We start from the raw sequence: 22675 nt of genomic DNA on the forward strand, positions 1-22675 counted from the left end.
AGGCTCTGTGCTAACTGCCTGGGTGAATTTATACATCTAGCCATGTAAAGTGGGAGCCGCCATTACGCCCATTCTAAAGATGCAGAAACTGAGGCTCAGCAAGTTAAATAAGCTGCCTGGGGCATAATGCTAGCAATCGTCAGAACCCCACCCCAGACACCTAATTCCACAGAACACACTGCTCTGAATGGCTAGGACTGAAGTGACCACAAGGCACGTTGACACAGAGGAAACTAGAGAATACTGAGAACCAGCCCGGCCCAGGAAAGGAGGAAATTGAGGAGACACAAGGAAAGGAGGAGGGAAGGTGACCTAAATTCTTCGTTTCCCTCCATGTCTTTCACTCTGGGCTCCTGAAAAGAGCACCTCATTCGACTGGCCCCCCACGGCCAGGTTCTTTTCCAGTCTCTTCGCACCTGGTCCAGGTCTGCCCCTGACTACAGCAGAAGCAGACGGACCCCTTTATTAGATTAGGACTGTTCTCACAGCTTCCTCTGAGAGCTCAGGCTCCCAGGGGCCATGGTGCCCACTGCCTGGACACAGCACCCCACCCTCCCACTGCCCAAGTGCAGCCGCTGTTCTGAGACAGCCCAGCCCACCCCTGCCCCGGCCCACGACACTGTTCCCCAGGATAGACAAGCCTCGTTCTCACATTTCCTTAGGGGTCTCCTTCCCTGACCACCTGATCTATCCCGGGGTCCCTGTTCGCTGCCACCACGCTGTCATGCTTGCTGCCCACCTCCCACCACAGTCTACTGTCACTGCTCCACTGGGTCCTGCTTGTCATGCCCTCCCCGTCCCCACAGAAGTGAAAATGCCCCATGAGCCCCAGGCCCACAGCCACATTGCGTGCCCAAGAGATCGTAAGCGAATAAACAAATGAGCTGATTCCTGCACGCCAAATCCCAAAGGGATAAAAAAGTCCCTTGGCCATGATCGTGGAAGAGTGTCTTGAGACAGACCAAAGAAATGAAGCTATCAGTTATCAAAGAGAGAAACGTGTGCCCACGGTGTTGAGGCAGACACGCGATGATGGTGTCCCAGAAACCCCTGGCGTGAAAGTGGAGGCCTGACGTGTGCACAGCAATTCAAGGGAGGGGTCTCGGGAGAGGGGTCCCCTGCCACAGAATTCAGTGTGGCCGCTGCCCAAAGCTCCTCACTTGGGGGGGTGAGAGCGGGGGGTCGTGGGGGGCTGTCCTTAGGAGGGAAGAGCTGATCAGAGGATAGTTGTTTTGAAATCTTCAGAAGTGAGCACGGGCCATTCTGTGTGAGCAGGTTCCACACAGAGCAGACGGCTGCATGTGCCTTGCACGGTTTCAGTGAGCACTGGCCTGGGTGGCCCAAGGGTCCCCATTGCTCATGAGCCCCAGCCTCCGCGACCCCCCGGGGCTGTATTCTCCTGAAGATATTCCCCGAGATAGGACGTGGCTCGGCCTTGTTTCCCTGCACACCAGCGTTCATATCCCAGAGTGATCCACCCTTCTTTTAACGGCTGATGACAGCTCCAAGAGCTGGGCGAAAATCAGTTGAAGGAAAGGGAAGTCTTGTCGGAAATGAGATTAATCTTGTAACGAGTGTTCAGCCCTGATAACCCATCTGGGCGCACAACTGCTTAAACTGGAGAGCAATTAACCTTCACCCGACAAGCTCTGTCCAACCGTTATAAACATTAAAGAGACAGAATCCTTCCCCACTCCTTGCAGACTAAACAACCAGATTTGAATTCCACGTCAACGGCCTCTCTCTGCAGATGTGCGGAGATGACAAAGTCCAGGGGGAAAGGTGGGACAGGGCTCTGCAGTAACTCAGGTGGCCCGGGCCCCCATGTGAGCAGACTGGGGTGATCGTGTGAAAAATGGCTCAGGGCGTTCTGAAATAAAATCAACAGCTTTGGGGGTGTTGCACGGAGTTGGTGTTGCGGGGCAACCTGTGTCTGCTGAAGGGAACCCACCGGAGGGGGTGTGTGTTTTCCTCTTCTTCCTCTGTTTGCCCAACAGTGGGAATGTTTGCACGGAGCCAGCTCCTCACTTGACTCAATTCCTCTTCCAAGCACGGCGGGCATTTGCAGGCACAGTGCAGCTTGTGGTCACAGAAGGGAGATTTTTTTTTATCTCTAAGAAGTTACTCGCTTTCATGGGGAGCAAACCTGTGATCTCACCTTATCTGTGGGTGCTGCACCCGATGGGGCTGAACGAGTTGGCCCATGGGAACGACGGAGAGGCTGGTGAGTCTACTAGGAACCCCAGGGTTAAAAATAGCCTTTCCAACACTGAAGAGAAATCTCTAAGGTCATCTCACTTAGCACTCGGGCAGCCGCTGGCTTTGGCATCAGTTGACCCTGAGCCACTGGACGGCCTTTTGGGCCTTAGAGGCGGGCACAAGGCTCCCGGAGCGTGGAAACCACAGGAGAGTTTACAGACAAAGTACCACAAGGGGCAGATGCTCAGCGTGACCGGCCAATCTGTAGTGTGACTACCCCCAGATTTTTAGAAACCAATAAAATGGTAAAAAGGAGAACATGGAAACTTCATTTAACGTATTCTAAACAAATTTCTCTCTCCCAGGGGTTAATCCGGCCTCAGGATGGCTCAAGACAGCTCTTAAAATGGCCCATCTGAACATCAGCTCCTCCGCCTCCCTGGAGCCCCGTTTCGCTTTCCCAGGGGCCAGGCCATGAAGGTCACGGCCTCCGGGGTGTCGGCCCACAAAAGGCTAAGTTTCCATGGCCTATCTCTCTCCCTCACGCTGGTCTCCAGACTGGCCTCTAATAACAGTACCAGACTGACAACTTAGAGATTGTCCTGCAACCTGGGACAAGAAGTCCGGGCCACAGGATCTCGGCTGCCTTGGTGTGCCTCACTGTGCCTCCTCCTGCCTTCAGCGGGTAAGAGAGTGCCCACCCTCCAGAACAGGAGCAGTGACAAGAGAGCAAGCGGGACCGTGTCCCGCATCGCAGTTTCCACATCTCCACACTGGCAGCCAAGTGACACACAAGCAGAGGATGCTCCTGCCCCGCCGTCCCAGTCACACCGGAACGTCCTGGTGCCTTCACCCAGGTGCGCTGGGGATGTTGTACAGGCACCTGAGCTGGCCGACCTGCATCCCCGAAGGACCGTCAGGTGTTCTCACAGTAGACAAGGGCCACACACACAACACAGCAAGAGCCCCGATCCGGCTCTCACTAATTTCCTTCACAGGCTGATGCTCGATCCACCGAGCCCCACCAGCCAGGGCTTGGCTCTTACATTTAAATGTGCATTTCTTCCCCGAGGAAAATGCTCAGAGCCGTCATTGGCTTGGAGTCAGGTGCATTTCACAACCACCGCATGTCTGGTGGTGCTTCATATTCAAGTCCCCCGTGTCTCTACCTTCGGCAGCTACCAGAGGCAGGAGACAAAAACGAAATCACAGTGCCCGGGCAGCAGCACCGTGTCCGATGCCGTTTTACGAGTTCCGTCTTAGAAGCCTATGTTCAACTTGCAGGCTTTAGTGAAGAAAGACTCATGAATAATTTTTATAAGATGGAAACAGCACACTGACCTGGGCAGGGAGCCGAGGGCGGCCGGCTGCCTGAGAAGCACGTTGCCCCGTGAGCCCATGAGCTGCTGGGGGCTGCCCTAACCTTGCTGGGCGCACGCCTTGCCTTTGACCGAGCGACAGGACGAGATAAGGGAGACCGCAGGGTCCAACTCGGTATCTTGTGAAACTGAAACAGTTGCAGAGTAAACACGATGCCAGACAGTGATTTTTAGTTTGGTCACCGTACTGGATTCAACGACGAAATGGCCGATGTTCGTGCTATGAAGTTGGGTGCTCTTTTCAACGGAACGCACTGCGCTTTCCCATTCCAAAGGGGCAGCTACAGAAGCGGTTCAGGCGTAAGTGCAGAGGTAGGAATCCCGGCATCGGCACTTCTGTTGTGAGGCACCAGCAGTGAGCGGTGTCCTGCTCTCCTAACAGGACAGCCCTGTTCAGGAGAGAGGCTGCCACCCCTGAGAGCCACCTGGACCGGGTTAAGTAGTGTCGCCTCCACCACGCCCACCTGGACCCTCAGAATGTGACTTTGTTTGAAAGTAAGGTCTTTGCAGATGTAATTAGGGTAAGGATGGAGAAGCGATCATACTAGATTAGGGTGGTCCCTAAATCCAATGAGAGCACCCTTATAAGAGACCCCAAAGGACAAAGACTCAGAGAAGACGGCATTGTAAAGGTGGACTGGAGCGATGCACCCACACTCCAAGGAGCACAAGGGTTGTGGGAGCCGCCAGAAGCGGGGAGACAGCCTGGGACACAGCCCGGGATGGTCTCCCTCAGAGCTCCAGACGGCGCCAACCTGCTGATGCCTGGATTTGGACTGCTGACCTCTGGGGCAGCAAGAGAATAAACTTCGGTGGTGTTAAGCCACCCAGTTGTGGCAATTTGTTATGGCGACCCTAGGAAACTAATACACTACTGTGGGTGGAGTTTTTAACAAAAATCTTGCCATTTTAGGGCATTTCATGGCCCACTATTTGATTTATAGAGTTAGTACAGCTTTCAAAAGGGCTTCAGACTATGCCAAGAATTAGGTAACTTCCTGGTTACAGCCACCAGATAGCCTTAATTTTTCAGAATAACACTAGTTTTGTAAGACCGTTTCAGGTAAACTCCTCTATCTGACCAGGCCCCGATTTCTCTGCTTAGGGAAATCTGGCTTTGGTACCACTGGGTGGAAAATGTCTAGTTCAAGTTTGAATGAAAGTCCTGTGGGGACATGGTTTGACAAGTACCTTTAAATCTCTCAAAGTTTTGTTTGAAAATAACATTAGAAGTTTCTGAAAATGGAAATTAAAATATAATTTCTTTAGTATGTTTTCTCCAACCAACATTTGTGGGCAAATTAGTCAAATTTAGCCCTGGCTGGTGTAGCTCAGTGGACTGAACGCAGGCCTGCGAACCAAAGGGTCGCCGGTTAGATTCCCAGTCAGGGCACATGCCTGGGTTGCAGGCCAGGTCCCCAGCATGGGGTCACGTGAGAGGCAACCACACATTGATGTTTCTCTCCCTCTCTTTCTCCCTCCCTTCCCCAATCTCTAAAAATAAATAACTAACTAAATAACTAACTAAATAAATAAACAAACTTCAAAAAAAAAACCAGGCAAATTTAGATTGCTTCATGTATACTCCCCAACAAAGTCCTAGTTCTCTTAGTTCCTTTTATTTATCCTAAAAACAATTAAGAGTGTGGTGATCCAAAGAATAATTGGGTTGGGAAACACTGGAATCCTAGATAACCAATCAAGTTTCTTCCAACTTTTTGACTCCCAAATAAAAGTTGCTTCCTTTTCTTCAACTCTTTACCAACTAGACTATAGTTTTGCTAGGAGAGGGACCAACTCAGATTTCGTTTAGTCCCCTACCCCGCCTAAGACACGCTTCACTCAGGGAAGGGTTCTCTACACATTTGGTCGTTTATTCATGTGTTCACTCATTCGGCGAGTATCTATGGAGAAGCACTTTACATGCCGAGTACTGCGCTGCGCACTGGAGAAAGAGCGATGAGGCAGATTCTGAAATTATTAGACTGAAAATCAGTTCATTAAAAAAAAAAATCTCACCGAGATAAGAGGTTTTATGGTTTTATGAAAGATCACATTTTCTTTGGCTTATATATGAGATACTTTGACCAGTTAAGGCCCATTGAGTTAAATAATAGGTTGGCTAAACTTAAAGTTTCAGGAGGGAATTCCGTTTTATCTGGCTTAGCTAAATGGACTGTTAACAGCTATTAAAGCTGATTGTTAGTACAAAGCAGATCACCTTGCAGTGAAATACAGAGAACTTAGCTGTTTATGAAAATGGTCTAGCACATCGTACCCAGTGCAGATGTCATTGGTGTAACAATGACAGTGCCGTAGGAGCTGCCGAGTTTGCCCATGACTGTGCAAAACCCCGTGGCTGCCATACTGGATGCCCATGTTGAGGAGATGAAGTTACAGCCCCGCTGAGATTTCAAAGGGGGGCTACAGTAACAGAAGAAGAAGAACAAACAGTGCCCGTCTGAGCCCATTAAGCACAACCTTTCATCCCTGAAGGGCTTTGGAGCAGTCGAACGTTTAGCTGACCCACTGCAGGCCCTGGATGTGTAAGGGTCACGGGGTGTGGCCAATCAGGAAAAGCACAAAGCCTGCTTGGTGGTCTGGCTCATCCCAACCACTGTCACGTGATGACACGTGGGTTCCCAGAACTGCGTCCTGGCTTCCCAGCATCGAGTGGAGAGCATCTCCAGCTTGACCCCACGGCCCAGCGGAGACAGCGTGCACTCCTCGGCCATGTGCTCACACCTGTTCGAAACCCAGTTCGATTCCGGGCAGCGGCCCCATCTCCCCTCCCACCTCCCCAAACACAGGCAGGCTCTGTAGGTCCCACACTCACTCACGCCCCACGTTAGGCATTGGAACGTGACAGCAGGAGCCACACACTGGTCCCCAATGTGGCGATGCTTCTGTCCTGATCAAGAAGCACGACTTCTCTCACAATTTGGGGGGCGGGGGCACTGACACAATGGAAGTCAGCAACTTCTCACTGGATTAAATGAACTAATTCTCTAGGGCAGGTTATCGGGTACCACCTCACTAACCAATGCACTCACTCATGCATTCATCATCCAGGCAAACAGACAGTCATTCCCTTCTAAAACATGTATCGACTAGACATTCTTACCAGGCATGGTAAGACGCAAGATTACACAACAGCGGCGTGTACCTTAAGGCATAGAGAACGAAACTGTGACGCCCAGTGTTTTGGGAGTTCCCGGTGTTCTGTGAGGTTCCACAGATTCTAAATGACGGACAGGAACCAGCACTGTGACAGTTCAGTACCTGCCTGCTCCCCGTCTCTACAGAGTGCGCCGCTTGCTGGCACAGGACAGGGAAAACGCTGAGGCAGAGACAAGGGACGCCTCACAGCCCTGCATCCTGGCTTTTCCTTGGAGCCTCCAAACTCTTGGTTTCTTGAGCTCATGAAAATGCAGCTGAGCTCAGCTGCTGGGAGTTTGGCTGACACACTGCTTTGGCCAGTAAACGGTCTCCCGGTGATGACTCTACTCTGTTCTCTCTGCCACCCTTGAAGGAATGGCATGAGACGGAGACAAATAACGTAGAGGGAAGTGTTCCATCTCTCTAGAAGCAGCTATACATGCCCAAAGTGTACTGGAGGAGTCCTTCTAAAAGACAGACATGGGAAACCAGTCACCAATGGGTTACTTCAGGAAAAGCAAGTAAGAGAGTGAATTAAACAACAGGGATGAAACCAGGATCGGGAACCAAAGCCCGTAACAGGGAACGCCTTATGCACCCTAAAGCACAATGGTGTTCAAAGCCCACCCACGTACCAACCTTTTATCCTGGCCCCGCCCCCAGCAAGTAGTGTCACTATCATCATGGAATCTGTCCTACAGACGAGAAAACCGAGGCCCAGACGAGGGGCGTTGCCCTGCCAGGGCAGCGGGACACGGACCTGCCCCAGCCAGGCCTGCTCTGCTCCGTGATGAGAACCTGTGTTTGCTGGAAGACACATGGGCCTTCATCGCTAAAGGGGGTCCCATCCAGTTCAGCCCTGACTCTTTTCTTCTCTCCTAGAAAAAGGCGAGTGAGTAGAAAAGGACTGTCAAAAATGAGTTTAATCTCTCATCTTTTATTATTCACTTTAAAGAACATGTCTGTGTGCCTGAGAAAACAAAGCCCCGCCCCCAATCCAAAGGAATAAAGTCTCAAAAGACTCTTGATGGTGTAATATCAATTATTTTAATTTCCATTACTAAATTTTTATTTTCTAATCTCTTACAAAAACTGTTTTTGAAGTGGGGGAAAAGAACATAGTTTGATTGTAGTTGTTTGACCAACATGCTTTTCAATGGACGTATTGGACCTGTATTCACTTCAGACTCAGGGAAACGAAATAAGCTCAACCCCCAGGCGGACAGCAGCGAGTTTCAGGGACAAGGCCCGCAGGCGGCCACTCCCTCTGGCATCAAAGGTGAGCCTCAATGGGACGGTCCTGCATCGCATGGTGGTGACAACAGGGGCTCCAGCTCAGGAGGCGCAGCAGCTGCCCTGCAGAGCAGCAGGGGCGAGGCAGCATCTGGAAGCACGTGTGGAGACTTGGGGGACGCCGCCCAGAGCTGCCCAGAAAGCTAAGGAAGCCGCACACCTGAGGCACCAGGGGAACAAAGGCAGAAGAAGGCAGCCGTCTTCGCTCAAGCAGGAGGAGCCTGAGGTTTTACAGTGAGCAAAGGCCTATCAACAGATGCGTCCCCCAAAGGAAATATTGCTTTGGGTAAGTTCATGTCTGTTCGACCATAGATAGAATCGGCGGGGTGCCTTCATGAACCAGCACCCTCCTGCGACATGACTACATCACACCACGTCTGGCAGCTTCTTGGGGTCAGGCCCAGTCTCTGTGCCTCCCCACCTGTCCGTCATCACACCTACGGAATTCGTGCCGGATGAAGAATTTCTACTGGACAGTCCTCCTGTCCATCACTCTGCGAAGCTCACAGGCGCTCTCCCATCATCGAAGGAAGTGTTTCACCAAGACCTGAGCCGAGGATCAATGCTGCTCAGTTTTCTGATGAGTTCAAGGACCTCAGGCAATCTGGGCGGAGCCCTGGGTTTCCTTGCTTAGAGAAGGTAAACAGCACTCTCCGGCGCTTTGCCAGTCAGTCACTTGTGTGGCTTTCAGGTGCTATTTATTTCATTTAGTTTATTGTTCCATGTTGCTGTTTGTTGACTTGCTCTATTTTTTTTCCCCCTACAAAGGGGCCAGTCAGTAAGGACACATCCTGTGGATGGATAATTGATGATTCCCTATTGTTCAGTGTTTGTGTGTGTTGTGGTTTTATGTGCTTTGGTTCAAAGGACCTAAACAATACATCCGCTGGAATTTAACAGCTAATGTAAAATCAGCACAGAGGACAGTCTGCGCACTGAGATTTCTGTACCCAGATCTGGTGATCTCTGCTTGACTAGCGAGAGCAAAATCAAAAATGACCGTTACTCTAAATAAACATGAAAAAAAAAAAAAAATCAACCCTTCACCTGAATCTCAAAGTGGCTTATGTCCCAACAAATACAAAGCAGACTCATGTATCATTCTCTGGGAGAAAACAGAGACCGAGGTATCTCTGGAGCACCCTATCTTACTCACAGGTACATCTAGACTAGCTACACTTATTAGCAACCTCACATTTTTTACCTGCTTCAAGACAGGGAATTCTGCCCACATATCTCTAGCAACAGGCTGTTCCCCTTGGAGAGGAGTTAATGAGGAACCAGCCTGCGCTGGCAGAGGAAGTTTCCATGGGGGGGGGGCCCTCCCTGCATCCCCCTGTCTCTAGTTGGGCTGGCTATCTGTGTAGGAAGTGAACGCAGGAAGTATCTGTCTACAAACCCTTTATCCTCAAGGTAATTGCTACAGCAGCATTTTACTGTTTACCAAAGCAGTAAACATGTGATCTAAAAAAAGATGTTTTCCATCTCCTGAGAACAAGGCGTAAAAACAGGCACGAGCGCTTAGTTCATAACCAGCTTCTTATCAGAATGGTTTGCAACCTGATGGCTCTTCCAGTAGTGAATGAGTCACCGCAGTCTGCTTCTGGGCTGGATGGAGGGTCCTCTCTCGGACGCCCAAGAAACCAAGCGCGGCTTTCTTCACCGGGATGTTACTCTAGCAAAGTAAATGGTATTTCTCTTCTTTGCTTAACACGGCTCACCCTGTTCCCAGTCTGTGGCTTAATAGATAAAGTTAATGAGATTATCCACGTTAACTCACTTGTGGGGAAGGGCAATTCAGATGTCAACAGTTTACAATGTCACTTGTAGTTGATCGTGGAGGACATTCTTATGTTATATGTGAAGAGAAATAGGCTTCTAATTCTAGGACTTCACGCAAGATGAAGTGCAGAGATAGAACGCAAACGCAGGGGTGTGGCTGCTGCTGTTGGTGATGGGGACCGCACACAGGTAGAGCTACCTGGTCAATCCCCATTTCTGTTCTCCAGCGTAAAGGCCGGCCACCTAACTGCCCCAGATTTCCTGGGGTGAGAGAAGTGACTCAGTACCTGTGACAGGCAGCGTAGAGTGGACCCAAGCAGGTCCAAAAGGGACCCCTGAGCACGCAAGATGTTGAAGAAGGTCCTCCTCCTCATCATCGCTGGCCCTGACATTACAAAAACCTCCCATTGGCTGGTTAACCATTGCAAAGCAGGAGAGGAGGGAGGGAGCGTGAGAGTGAGGGGTGCAGAGAGAAGCAGAGGGAGACAGACGTAAAAGGGGCCCAGGGGGACTCAGCAGCAAGTGTTTCCCAGTGCAGGTTTACGTCAAGTCCAGGGCACAGAAGGTCTCTCTCTGTGCACTGGAAATGCGCACAACAGCGAGCACTCACTGTTTTGGGAGACTTTCTATTTTGTAATAAAGGGAAAAGAACGTGTTAGTCAGAGGAAAAAATTGGCTGCCTTAAAAAAAAAATTTAATCCACAAACTACTAGAGAAATAGAGAGAAAAATAAAGCTTTTTTAGATTTCCTGATTTTTGTCCTAGAAGGAACATGTATTTGACTTGAATGAATAACAACATCAGCTAACACGGACTCAGGACTTTCCATGAGAGCCAACTCGATTAATCTCCACATTCACCCCACAAAGTAGAAATTGTTGTTACAGATGGAAGGACCCAGATACTGTGAGCTAAGTGACTTGTCAATGGTGAAATGCCAGGAAGACCATTTCCCTTTCCCCAAAAAGGAACGGAGGCTGGACCAGGCGAATTCACCTGCTCGGGTCCCATCGCATCAAGATGAAGCTTCAGCCCCCAGCTCCCAGGCCAGAGGCCTCTTTCTACCCCCTCCCGCTCCCCCTGACTCCCCGCCTCTGTACCCACGCCTCCCTTTCCTTGTGGGTAAGATAAGACCAAGCCCTTCCCCGCAGAGGCTATTTTAAGGATGCCCTGAAGAAAGAGGGTATCAAGGGCCTCCCTGGGCCTGAGATAAACTCCACTGAGCTTGCTGGGTTTAACTTTCACATTTCTGACACTCTCCACACGTCAGGTAACACACACAGAGGACAGATCCCGAGAGGACTTCGCAATATAAAACCACATAGTGTTGTGTTTTTTTTTTTTAACTTGGAGCAACATCTTGGGAAATCTACCTCAAATTGAGACACACACTAATTGTGTTGACAAATTCTGCAGTGTGGTTTCAACAGTTTCCTCTTCCTCAAAGGTGAGCATCACATGCGTCCAGTTAACTTTAAAAAATAAAACTCGGCGAGACTCCATGGGACCCAGAGGGAATGGGTGATAAACGCGCTATTGGCTGATGGTTGGAACTCACTCACGGCCGCGGGGAATATAAGTGGGGGTGGGGACGGAGACGGTAAATCATCCATGTGGAGGGAGTGAAAGGTGACTGCCTGTGTTGAATTCGGGAGCACAGGACCTTTGCATATGTCCTCAATGTTCTTTATCGTATTTTCCAGAATTTTACATGTGCCGTCCTGGGCAAATGCCTTTGAAGTAGGAGCCCTGAGGTTAATGTTATGATTGGACTATGATGTGGCTTTAAAAATAAATAATTTTCCTTGGCCTTGGCTTTTTCTTTTTTCCCTCCACGTCTCGGCACTTATCTGCACGCGACGGCAGATGACCATTCTTCCCAGACTAAATTCCACGGACGCCCCTCAAAGGCTTGGGAAGACCTGATGGAAAACTCCGAACCACATTTTCACATGCGTTGCCGAGACGAGAGCAAGGAAGTTGACACTTGGAATGAGGAAACTTAACTCAGCAGCTGATCTGGAATCTAGAACCACTGCCCCTTGGAAATTGCCAAATATGGAAAGAATTCTGGTCACCAGGCAAATAGAGCATCTGGTGCTAGAGCGTTCGCTCTTGAATTTTCTGGCACTTTTTCCTTCAGTGTTTCTCCATTCTTTTATTTATTGACAGTTTACTGTTGACACAATTGCAGGTGCCCTCCACTGTCACCCCTTTGGCACCTTTTCTTGATTAGCCACCTAGAGTGTAATAATGGTTGCCCGTGGGGTTTTTCACACAAAAGCAGTGTCATACATAAGCCGGTTATTGTCATAAGTTTCCTTATGCAATGAAATGTATCACGCTATCATTGAATTCATCATTTTCTCTGCACAATAATTTCATATTCGGCACTAGGGCAAAGAGCAGGGAAAAAGATCATGGGACGATAAGCTGAGGGGAAACCAAGAGATTTGTGTGACTTCAGCCACATTCTCAGCCTCCTTAACCTCTGTCTTTATTGGTACAAACAGCAGCAGCACCCAGGTTGCGAGAGAGGCGCCTGAGGCGAGGTGAGCGCCCAGCAGAGCCTGACACGCGACCGGCAGTTCTGAGGGTGTTGACAATTGGGATTATGAATTCAAGATACAACAGCCGCTACGTCTTAAAAACATTTTTCTATGCTCTTTTAAACATCAACATAATGCTATATAATTCATTTTTACTTAACTAGGAGGAATATCTCTAAAGAAATGCAACTTCTACTTAATATCTATAAGCATGATTATATTACTCTGGGTTCAGAACTTCAGAATAAGGCTCCCTCTTTGGGAGAGTCTCTTCATTTTTCTATTTAGGATTTCAAAGGATCTTCATTAAAATTCAATTTTTCAACAAATTTTTATTGAAGCCCTGCAGTTTGCTGGCCACTGTTGACGACACAAGAGAGACGGACAAGCTATCACTGACAACAGGTTCTGCGGCCCACGCAGGTGAACACAAAGTTCGGGAGGCGCTCGCAGACACAGGGGGGCCAGGAGAGTGTGCTGACAAGAGGGGAGGCTGAGGGGAGAGAGTGGGCAGAGTGAGGAGTGATCCCAAACACTGTAAAGCACTCCTCAGCCAAGTTCAATAGGGGAAATGTGTGGGAAGTCAGTTTGATGGAACAAGGAATGAAAGTGTGAATAAGAAAAAGATCCAGAGGTCACACTGGCCACTGGGCTGAAATAGACCAAAAATGTAATGAAATACTGTAATTAAAATGGGATTCCCTTTCTTTCCTGTCAGAATGGCAAAAATTCAAAGAGTACAATATTCAGAGTTGCTAGGAGTGCAGAGAAACTAGCCTCATCAACAGCTAAAAGAAGTGGAAACAGGTATAACCCTTCTAGAGAGTGAATGGGCCAATTTTTCTTTAATTGGCAAATATTTAAATTTGGTACAGACTTTAAAAATATATCTACCCTTTGGTCCAATTATTCCTTTCCTCAGCACCAGCACTAAGAAAGAGAGTTTTAAAAATTAGACAGAGGGTGTACTGCAATGTAGTTAGTGAAAAACTGAAGGGACCCTGGCCAGCCTGGCCCCGTAGGTTGGGCATCGTCCTGCAAAGTGACAGGTTGCCGGGTTTGATTCCCGGTCAGGACACATGCCTGAGTTTTGGGTTTGGTCCCTGGCAGGGGCACACACAAGAGGCAGCCGATCAATATTTCTCTCCCTTACATTGCTATTTCTCTCCCTTTCTTTCTCTCTCCCTTCCTCATCTCTAAAAATAGGTAAATAAAATATTTCTTAAAAAATGAACTGAAAGCAATATTATTTCCTACCACAGGATTTGGTTACATACATTATAATATCATTTTAGGTGGGATATAATTATGCCTAAAAATTCTGCTTATCAAATATTTTGAGTGACATGTGGAAATGTTTGCAAAACAATGTTAACTGAGAAAAGCAAGACAGTCAGGTAGCCAGACAGACGGACAGGTAGATAGGCAAACCCACCAAGTGTCAGTAATTTTCTCTGGCTGGCTGGGATTAGGAGCAATTTGTATTGATTTTGTAATTTTTTTTTCCATTTTCTCTATAGTAAGAATGTTTTATTAGTGTAATCTGTACAATACAACGAAATGCATTTTTCAGAACTAATAAGAATATACACGGGAAGAGTGGAGGTATTCCAGGGCCCCGCCGAGCATCACAGGCCCCACCCTGGGACCCCACGAAGTCCACCGCCTGCCCACGGGGCAGGTGCCTGACTTCTTACCCCTGGTTCAAGGTCACTGCAGGCTCCCCTCTCCGGACCTGTCCTGGCACGGCCTCCCAGGCCTGCTTTGCCGGGTGCGGGAGGCCGAAGTCCTGACATGTACAGGGGGCCTGTTATTCTGCCTCTTCAGAAGTGTTGGAACGAAACCCAGGTGGCCCTGGGCCTCCCAACTTGAGCCGGGCATGGAAAGCAGAGAGAGAATCCAGAGCCGGGCCAGGGGCTGCTGCAGTTTCTGATGGCAGCTGCTGGGTACGGAACACCTACCAGAGGCTCTCCCAACCCCCACTAGCACAAGACAGGAGAGCCATTGTCTCCCATTTCACAGGTGAGGCAGCAGAGGTCAGGCAGGTTAGGCCCCTGACCCAGGGTCATGTGACTTCTAGGAATTCAAATGCAAGTGTGTCCGTGGCCACCTAAGAAAAGAAATCTCAGGGGCCGAAAAAGAAAAGGTTTTCCATCCTGTCCAAATGAAAGGAGGGGATGGGTCCTCTGGAGCATTTGGGGTGTCCCCTGACCCTAGAGCAAAGATCCTGCCCCAGCAGAGGGTGCCACCAGCCCTGCATCCCTTCTCTGAGATCTCACACGGCAGAGGACTTCTCTAGTCCTGGATTCCCACGGCCCCGGGGCGCATGTGTCCCTGTGTCCCCAACATCCAATCAGCACATCCGCCCAGTTCCTGGGGGACACCAGGGAAGCTTTCTGCTGTGGGTCTGCACGCCCACCCAGGGACGCTTATCCTGAAGTTGTACACCCAGGAGCGACGTCTCCCTGAAGGCATCAGGGGTGGTTGCTGCCCTTATTTACTTTATTTTGACGTGTGCTTTTTCAAGAGACGTATGCGTGAGTGTGTTTGTGGGGTTTTTTTTAATAGAGGTCTGTTTGCAAAAAACACAAAAAACAAAACAAAATAACCACTTTAGAGAAAATATAATTAAAGAAAGGTTCAGACTTTCGGAACATTCTCTGAGAGCTGGGCAGTTTTATGCAAGTATTTAATGGGCATTCAGTGGGAAAGAATACCCACACCTTCGGCCGTTCCCAAGGCTGCTTGCCAGGGCCACTGAGTCAGGTGCCCAGGAGTGAGGCACACACAGGCGCAGAGAGCTGGGGTGGGGGGAGCTGCTTCCACAGAGACCAAACTGCACCCCAGAGCCACCCGGCAGTGTGAGCACCAAGCCATTTTCAAATAATGGCCTGATATTCCACTTTTAGGCCAGGACAGAAGACCAGAGCTTCCTCTGGGGGTACGATAGTTGCAGATCCGAACAGCAGCACTTTACATTTTATACCCCCTGCCATTGCCGCTGAGCCCCTCCCCGCCCAAAGTGACAAGGGATGCAACAATTCTTATTTCATGTAAGCTGATGGGCTGACGGAAACCATCTATTAAACTCATTCATCACGTCCATCGAAATCCAACGAGATGCACTTTCTTCATATGACCTTTAGTGTTTTAGTATGTTTCTACGTTTACATATAGTAGCAAAGACCCAGGGAGCGTCTGCTAGGTGCAAGGCATCAAGTATGTAAAACGGCTCTACGTTTTTAAATGAACATTTCATGTTTCAACTACCCTCCAACCTCTGTTAAATCAAAGAAAGTAACTTGTTTAAATAACTAATTGAAACAGTAACAGCTGCCTCCTCATGGAGCCTTGTTTGTTAGTAACTTTCCATATCCTGTGGGGACCTTCAAGGCCAAGTGTGCCTGGCCTGCACTCCCCCTCCTTCAACATCAGACCTCTGGGATAAAGGAAAATGCCCACATGCCCATTTTTTAAAGACTCAAGACCACTGCACTCAAGCATCAGGAGCTGCTGTTACCCAGGGGTTCCTGGACCACCCGCAGAGCCCCGGTGGGGCACTGGCTTTCCTAGAATTAGCTTCTCTCGTCACTCCAGGTGGCAATGCAATGCACTGGCGTATTGCATTGGCACCGAAAAGCATCATTCTGAGATGGGACTGCAGGCTTCCTCAGACTTCCCAAGTGTCCCGTTGCTTAACAAAAGGATCAAGGAAGTCTTGGGGGTTTGCATTAAAAATCCTCACAGACGCACAATCAAGTCCATGGCTGCCGGAGTCTGTAGGGAAACTGTGTTCTGGGGCAGCGGGGGAGGGGTGTGGGGCACCCCTCGGTGCTGTGCCTTGGCACAGAACCAAAACTGAGCCATGAACTGCATATGGAGACCTCACCCTCAATGCTTATGTGTTCTATGAAAACTCGTAATCTGATCTTCAAATCCAGGGGCTCTTAGAGATGATACATGGGCACTATCTCAGAAGCTCCTAAAATTCCTTTACTTCTCCCAATGGTAACATTTTGTTCCCAATTCCAGACTACCAAGGGAATATAATGGTGCGAATCACACACACACACACACACACACACACACACACGCAAAACCAACAACAAAAAAAACATTTAGCTTTTCCTAGTTCCTCAGAGGGTCTTATATTAACGCAAAAAAAAAAAAAAATCCCCACTCAGATGTGGAATACCAACTTAACAATTTTGCCCATTTGATACTTAATAGACTAATTGGTTTCTTTACGGCAAGAACAAAACAGAGTGTGTTTGAGACTGGAAATTGCCCAAAGGAAAGACTGACTGTTTCCCAGTTCCAATGAATAGCCTTAGCTTTCCCTATGCTAATTTGAGCTTTGCACTCACATAATTAAAACTGTAGCCCACAGCTGTTTCTATAAACAAGTCCCTAAAATCATCTCATGACTTTACCCAGGAAGGCTAACAGAAACATGTCTTAAAGCAAGTTACCTACAAAGAGGGGCTACTTTGTTTTCACAGAGGATTAAAAACAATTCACTTGACGTCATTTTAAAAGTTCACTTGAGATATAGGCAACTCACAGATAATACATGTAATAAAACGTGAAAGCAAGCACAGTATCCTAGGCAAGTGTAAACTATTTCCCAAAATTTATTCTGAAAGTCACAAAACATTCCAGCTTCAAGAAAGAATGTCTTCAGATCTTCAGCAATGGAAAACGTGTATGTTTTGCAAAACATACCCCACATTCTAAAGGATGGTCTTTTATTTTAATGTCCTTTAATAAACTGCTTATTTGAAACACAAGACTGTACTCGAGCTATTCAAGACTGACAAAGAATATATGATTTAATTGCTATGAAATATGAACTTACTTAAGGGTGAAAATAAGACTAAAAAGGATAGTATTTGGGTTATAAAATCAAATAATCCTGCTCATATAACTGGAATGAAGCACATCAGACCCCCTATTCCACAACTCCTTTCTATGAGAGCTGACATTTGAGCAGACTCCCTCCCTGAAGCCAAAGAAGGGAAAAATCTATATAAGGTGAAAGTCTTTGATACATGAATTTTTCATGTATTCTTGAACATACCTTGAAAAGTAAAACTGAATAGAGCTTCTGAAACAGTTTATGTGGTGGATGTTCATCAAATCCTCTAATACAAACATTTCCGATTAACAAACAGACCAAACCAAGGATTTTTGAAAATGCCTTGGGCCCAATTCCGGGCAAACTTCCATTTTTCCTGAGATTTCAAATTAACTGAAACCATCGATGAAAACACAACCAAATGCTTCTCACCTCCCTGCCGCCACACAAAGGGCATGCAGCTACTAAAACCATCTTTTTTCTCCTTTTAGTGTTTGCTGCTGACTTTTTCCATTTCTACAAATGTCACCGAGGCACAGTGGCCTTGGAAAGATTTTAACAGGCCGGCACTTCACAGACGCCATGCCGCCGGCCCGCACAAACCATTACATCGGTTTCCCTTCCAGAAGGGAGGCCTCATTTAGGTTTCCACCTTTACAGATTTGCATCCACGTTCATCTCTACATACCACACACAAGACATATTGGCAAGAAAAACACACCAGACCTCACGCCCGCCCGGGCACAGAGAACCGAGAGGCCGTTCCTGCCCAACGCCCACAACCCACACATCACTGAGAAGAACGCTCACTCACAGCGCACAGAAAAGTAAGCGTTTTATTAAAGACAAATACATAACCCCACAAACAGAATTACCACCATTCGAGTTATGAAAACGCTCCGTTCTCAGCACGAAGGATCCAAAAATCAAGTCCACGTTTGCGTGTCCCACGGCCCACGGCCACTCGCCAGGTACCTCTTCACTTCCACGGGGACCGACAGGCATCCCTGACGCTAAGGGTCATTCCGGAGCATCCGAGAGAGCGACATTTACAAGCCCATCCTTGTCTTGGACCCTGCCCTCCAACCTCTCCAAGTGCACTGCCGTCGGGCAGAGACACGTCCAGACCGGCAGGGATAGTTAAAGAACATGAAAATGCAGACCCGCTCCGAAAAGCCCTTGCAAAAGTCGTCCACCGCACTCAACAGTGAATTTAGAAACCCCAATTTTTCCCTGAGTTTGAAGTTTTTAAGCCTTGCGGATGGTTGGAGTAGGAAAAAGGAAATTTACTAGGCAGCGCAGAGGAAATCTTGTTGTCCTCTATTGTGGCAGTGGGGGTGTTGCCCAATCCCGACTTATCTGCCTTGATAAAGGAAACCAGAGAAAAGAGTAACAAGCACAAGATTTTGTCAAACGAAAAAAACCCCTCTCCTTACCTTAATAGTGCTGGCCATAATGCAATCAAGTGTATTGATCGTTAATAAATGTTAATAATAATTATTGCTTCTCTCTGACCAGAAAGTAGTTTTGATGAGGTTGTTTAGAGCGGATGAGATTGTGCTAAGTCTGGGAAATGAAGTCAGCCAATGGCAGGAAGAGGTTTCTATTGGTCCTGGCTGCCCAGCCCGAAGAAACAGGATATTTGGGAGTGGAGAGATAAGAGACCCTGAAAACAATGTTGTTTTTCTTGATGATATGCAGCCAGGAGATTTTTTTTTAATTAAAAAAAAAAAAGGGCAAGTATCGCCCGAGACTAGGCCTGCCAGAGCAGGTGTGACCCGGTGTGCGCCGCGGACACGCTGCGCTGAGGCAGGATGCAGATGTGGCGAGACTCTCCCGGCTTCACACGGGCTGCCTGCAGCTCGGGACCCAGGCGCCGAGGGCGCCCTGCTGCCGGGGCCTGGCCTGCTCAGCCCCCACCCCTGGACCTGCCACACGCACCCCTGGGGCCGGGGGCCGGAGCCCACACTCTGCTCCTTTCTCCTGAAAGAGAACTTCGCAGGGAGAACTGTTTAGTGACAGTCATTGCCTCGCTGGTTTTGAACAACCTTCATTTATTCAACATCTCCACCAGAAGAATTTCATGGTCTTCCCTCCAAACACGCCATTTTTATTTGCTCCATATTAAACCCGTATCGAACACGACGTCTCGAGAATTAGAGTAAGCAAGAAAAATAAAAAGGAAAATAAACATGTCAAATCCGTGCTCTCAGATACTTATTTAAAATCCACATAACTAAAATTACTAGGAATGCTTTCAAAGGTCAGCGAGCTGGTCCCCTGTGACAGACGTCGGGCGGCAGACCCGACGGGACTCTCGGGCACAGGGGCATGCCATGCAAAGAAGGCCTAATCAAGGGCCTTAGATCTGAACTGTAAGTTCATGGCCACACGTCTGTTTTTCACTCAAAGGAAGTACAGCTCGTAGGCCTGAACATTCCTTAGAGGGTTTCAGGCCTTTAATTACTCATTTTCAGGAAATTACTTGTTCTCTGGAAGAAACAACATTTTGCTTTGAATCTAGCTACATGAAAGTTGGACCAGAAAAGAGGTGTGGTCTCAACAGGGGACCCGCAGAACACAATGGACCAAGTCCTGAGTCATCGGCCACTCTGGTCTCAGAGCCGCGTGCCGGCGGGTAGATCTCACTCCCACTTCAGGCTGTGTGTGTCAGAGGGCTATAATGTGGCCCAAGTCTGTACGCCTTTCATTGTCCCCTGATTTGCTCACTTGAGTTACGGATGGAAGGAGGAGGGGAGGAAGAGGAGAAAGGGGAGGAAGAAGATGGAGAGGAGGAAAGAAAGAGAGGGAAAGAAAGGAAACGAGAGAGGGAGAGAGAAACAAAGAAACAAGCAAAAAGAAGAAAGACTGAAAGGCAGAAAGACACAAAGAAAAAAAAAATAAAGAGAAATAAAGGAAATCTTGTTCTGTGTAAGAACCTGACAAATTCTCAGCACCCACAGTTTGAAGGGATGTTGATTTCCGCTCTTTTCATCTCCAAACAATGAATGAGATGGTGGCGGGCTGATTAAAATTTTGTTTCCCCTAAAATTTCAAAGTACTGAGTTGTTTTATCTGGGCAGCTTCCACTGGGATTCAGGAGTGCTGAGAAAAATGCTGTCCTCTCCCCCAAGAGTCCTTGTTTTTTGCTCCCCTAAGAAGCATCAGTTTAAAATGGTCACTGTGGTACCCGAATAAGCAGGGCCCTGTTAGGGATTTCCCAAAAGGCAGCCCTCCTTAAGTGGGATGACCCCTGGCGACCCCGATGCTAATGAAGTTGCCATGGGAGAAAATTCTGCAGGGTCCAGTCCCACCACTGCCTGGTTTCCAAGCCCTCCTCCTGCAGCTGCAGAGGCGTCGGAGTTCTTGGGAAGAATTAATTCTTCTTTGAGCGTCTGCCCTTCACTCCGCGCTTCTTGCTGAATTCAAGTCGGTGAACGCTCACATTTGACTCTCTGTTTGGACACAATTTCAAACTTGCAGAAAAGTGATGCAATAATACGAAGAGCTAACATCCTTCTCCCAGCTACTCCAACGTTGGTGATTTGCATCACTTGCTCCGCTTTTCTTCTCCCTTATTTATGTAAAATGCATGTACTCATACACATACATATGTGTTTTATTCTTTAATAAGAATAAAGAAAAAACATAAAACTAGATGCTGTAGTTGATCTATTTCCTGAAGTCCACCAAGAAAGTTCACTGTGTCTGGTTTTAAAAATGAATATAAATTTAACAAGTGATCTAATAAAAGGCTAATTCTGAGATAATAAATTGTAAAACAAGCCAACCTGCACTTCTAATGACAGGACGTCTGAGTGGTGCTACCATCCGCAGAGACTACAATTCCTGCTGGCCTAGGGCATCCAAACCCAGAGCTCTCCGAACGTTTACTGCAAAGTTCTCTAGAACAAACGAAACTTCGTTGGTTATTGATAAAAGTCCTATCTGTTAATTCAAAAATAGTCGTGTGCATTATTCTGGGAGAAAGCCCCCTGAAGATACAGACACCCCGTCACCCTTCCCGCCCCCACCCCAGGCCCCTGCTGTCAGGTGGCCTCAGTGCCGGCCCACTCAGCCAAGGAAGGACCCAGCTTCCCTTCTAACCCGACACCGCCGTCCTTGGAGGCCACCCTTCAGGCCACCAGCAGACCCGGTGCATCCTGCCCTGAGTCCCTGAGTAATCTGTCAGGACAGGGCCCTCTTCCACCCTCCTCGGGACACGCAAACACCACGCTGGCCAGGACGGCCCTCCCCAGAATCCGTGGGAATAAACCGCACATTCCCACCTGGTACTTAACCATCGTGGACCCATTACCGTGGATTTATTTACCAAAGCCCTTTGTAAGCCTGTTCATGTCTTACTCCAAATAAAAAGAAGGGAATTGTGGAAAAGACCCCATACATTCACTGTCACTGTAAGAGGAGACCATCATTGATTTGTCCTAAAACCGTGTCTTCCCCCTTTCTAAAGACTCAACACACTCTGACCCCGGCTCTCTCTCCTCCTGCTCCACTCGGGACCTCCAGCGGGAGGTCAAGAGGTGGGGGCACTGGATCAGGGGATGGAGTTTAGAGATGATGCGTGAGCACAGCCAAGAGATAAGGGCTGTAGGCTTACGTGGGACACACCAGGAGACGCAGGCACGACCTATCGGTGCCTGCACGCATCATGCGTGCAATGGACTGCTCTCATCAGTGAGAACGTGGCAGCAGAATGAGGGGGCAGACGAATGCTTAGTGCTATGGAAAAGTGCTCCGGTACAATGCCTCGTACACTAAAAATCAGGTCGGAGAGGAGACTTACAGCACAGACCCATATGTGAAAAATAACTTTAAAAAAATATTGTAGGCTATGCCCTATAATACCAATGGGGGAAGAACCTGTCTTTTCATTTCTGTCCCCCCCATCCCATCTCCTTTGGTTCCTCTACCTCAGGGGTGCGGCCCGGGATGGCTCTGAATGCGGCCCGACACAAAATTGTAAATTTACTGAAAACAAGACTATACTTTCAGGGATCATTTCTATAGTTTGTAAATTTACTGAAAACATGATGAGATTTTTTGTGTGTGATTATGTGTCACAATGTATTTAACGTGTGGTCCGAGACAACTCTTCTTCTTCCAGTGAGGCCCAGAGACGCCGAAAGGCTGGCCACCCCTGAAATCATTCACCATCGACATGCATCACGGTTGCATGTAAGCGTTATGCAAGTGACACGCAGTCTTCTATGTTTTCTGTAAATGCCTGTATCACAGGTCGCACATGATCCCTGTAGTTGTTCAACCTCGGTACATGTGCACGTCAAAATGCACATTCCTTTTTAACTGCCCAGAACCAGAACAGAGCGGCTCACTCTTACTGATTGTGTGAGGACACCCAGCAGACACGAGCACCCCGTGGCGGCTGTCCACCCAGTACCCACCCGGCCAGTCAATGGGGATGAGGGCCTTTT

The 22675-nt window shown here is 48.3% G+C and overlaps 1 protein-coding gene across 5 annotated transcripts in view; it reads right to left on the reverse strand.

Annotated features, from left to right (window-relative positions):
* Positions 1-22675, reverse strand: part of ERG (ETS transcription factor ERG) — a 214924-nt gene that overhangs the window by 78574 nt on the left and 113675 nt on the right. Inside the window, exon 1 of one of the 5 annotated variants that reach the window (XM_024559758.3) lies at positions 18656-18798. The exons of 3 other annotated variants lie outside the window; for them this stretch is intronic. In XM_024559758.3, coding sequence (XP_024415526.1) covers positions 18656-18673 — 18 coding nt within the window. In that variant the 5' untranslated portion in view covers positions 18674-18798. Of the gene's footprint in view, positions 1-18194; positions 18469-18655; positions 18799-22675 lie in introns of those variants that run through there. One more of the 5 variants, XM_045195848.3, reaches the window with a different exon arrangement.

The sequence above is a fragment of the Desmodus rotundus genome, chromosome 2 (assembly GCF_022682495.2).
Source record: "Desmodus rotundus isolate HL8 chromosome 2, HLdesRot8A.1, whole genome shotgun sequence".
NCBI classification, from domain to species: Eukaryota; Metazoa; Chordata; class Mammalia; order Chiroptera; family Phyllostomidae; genus Desmodus; species Desmodus rotundus.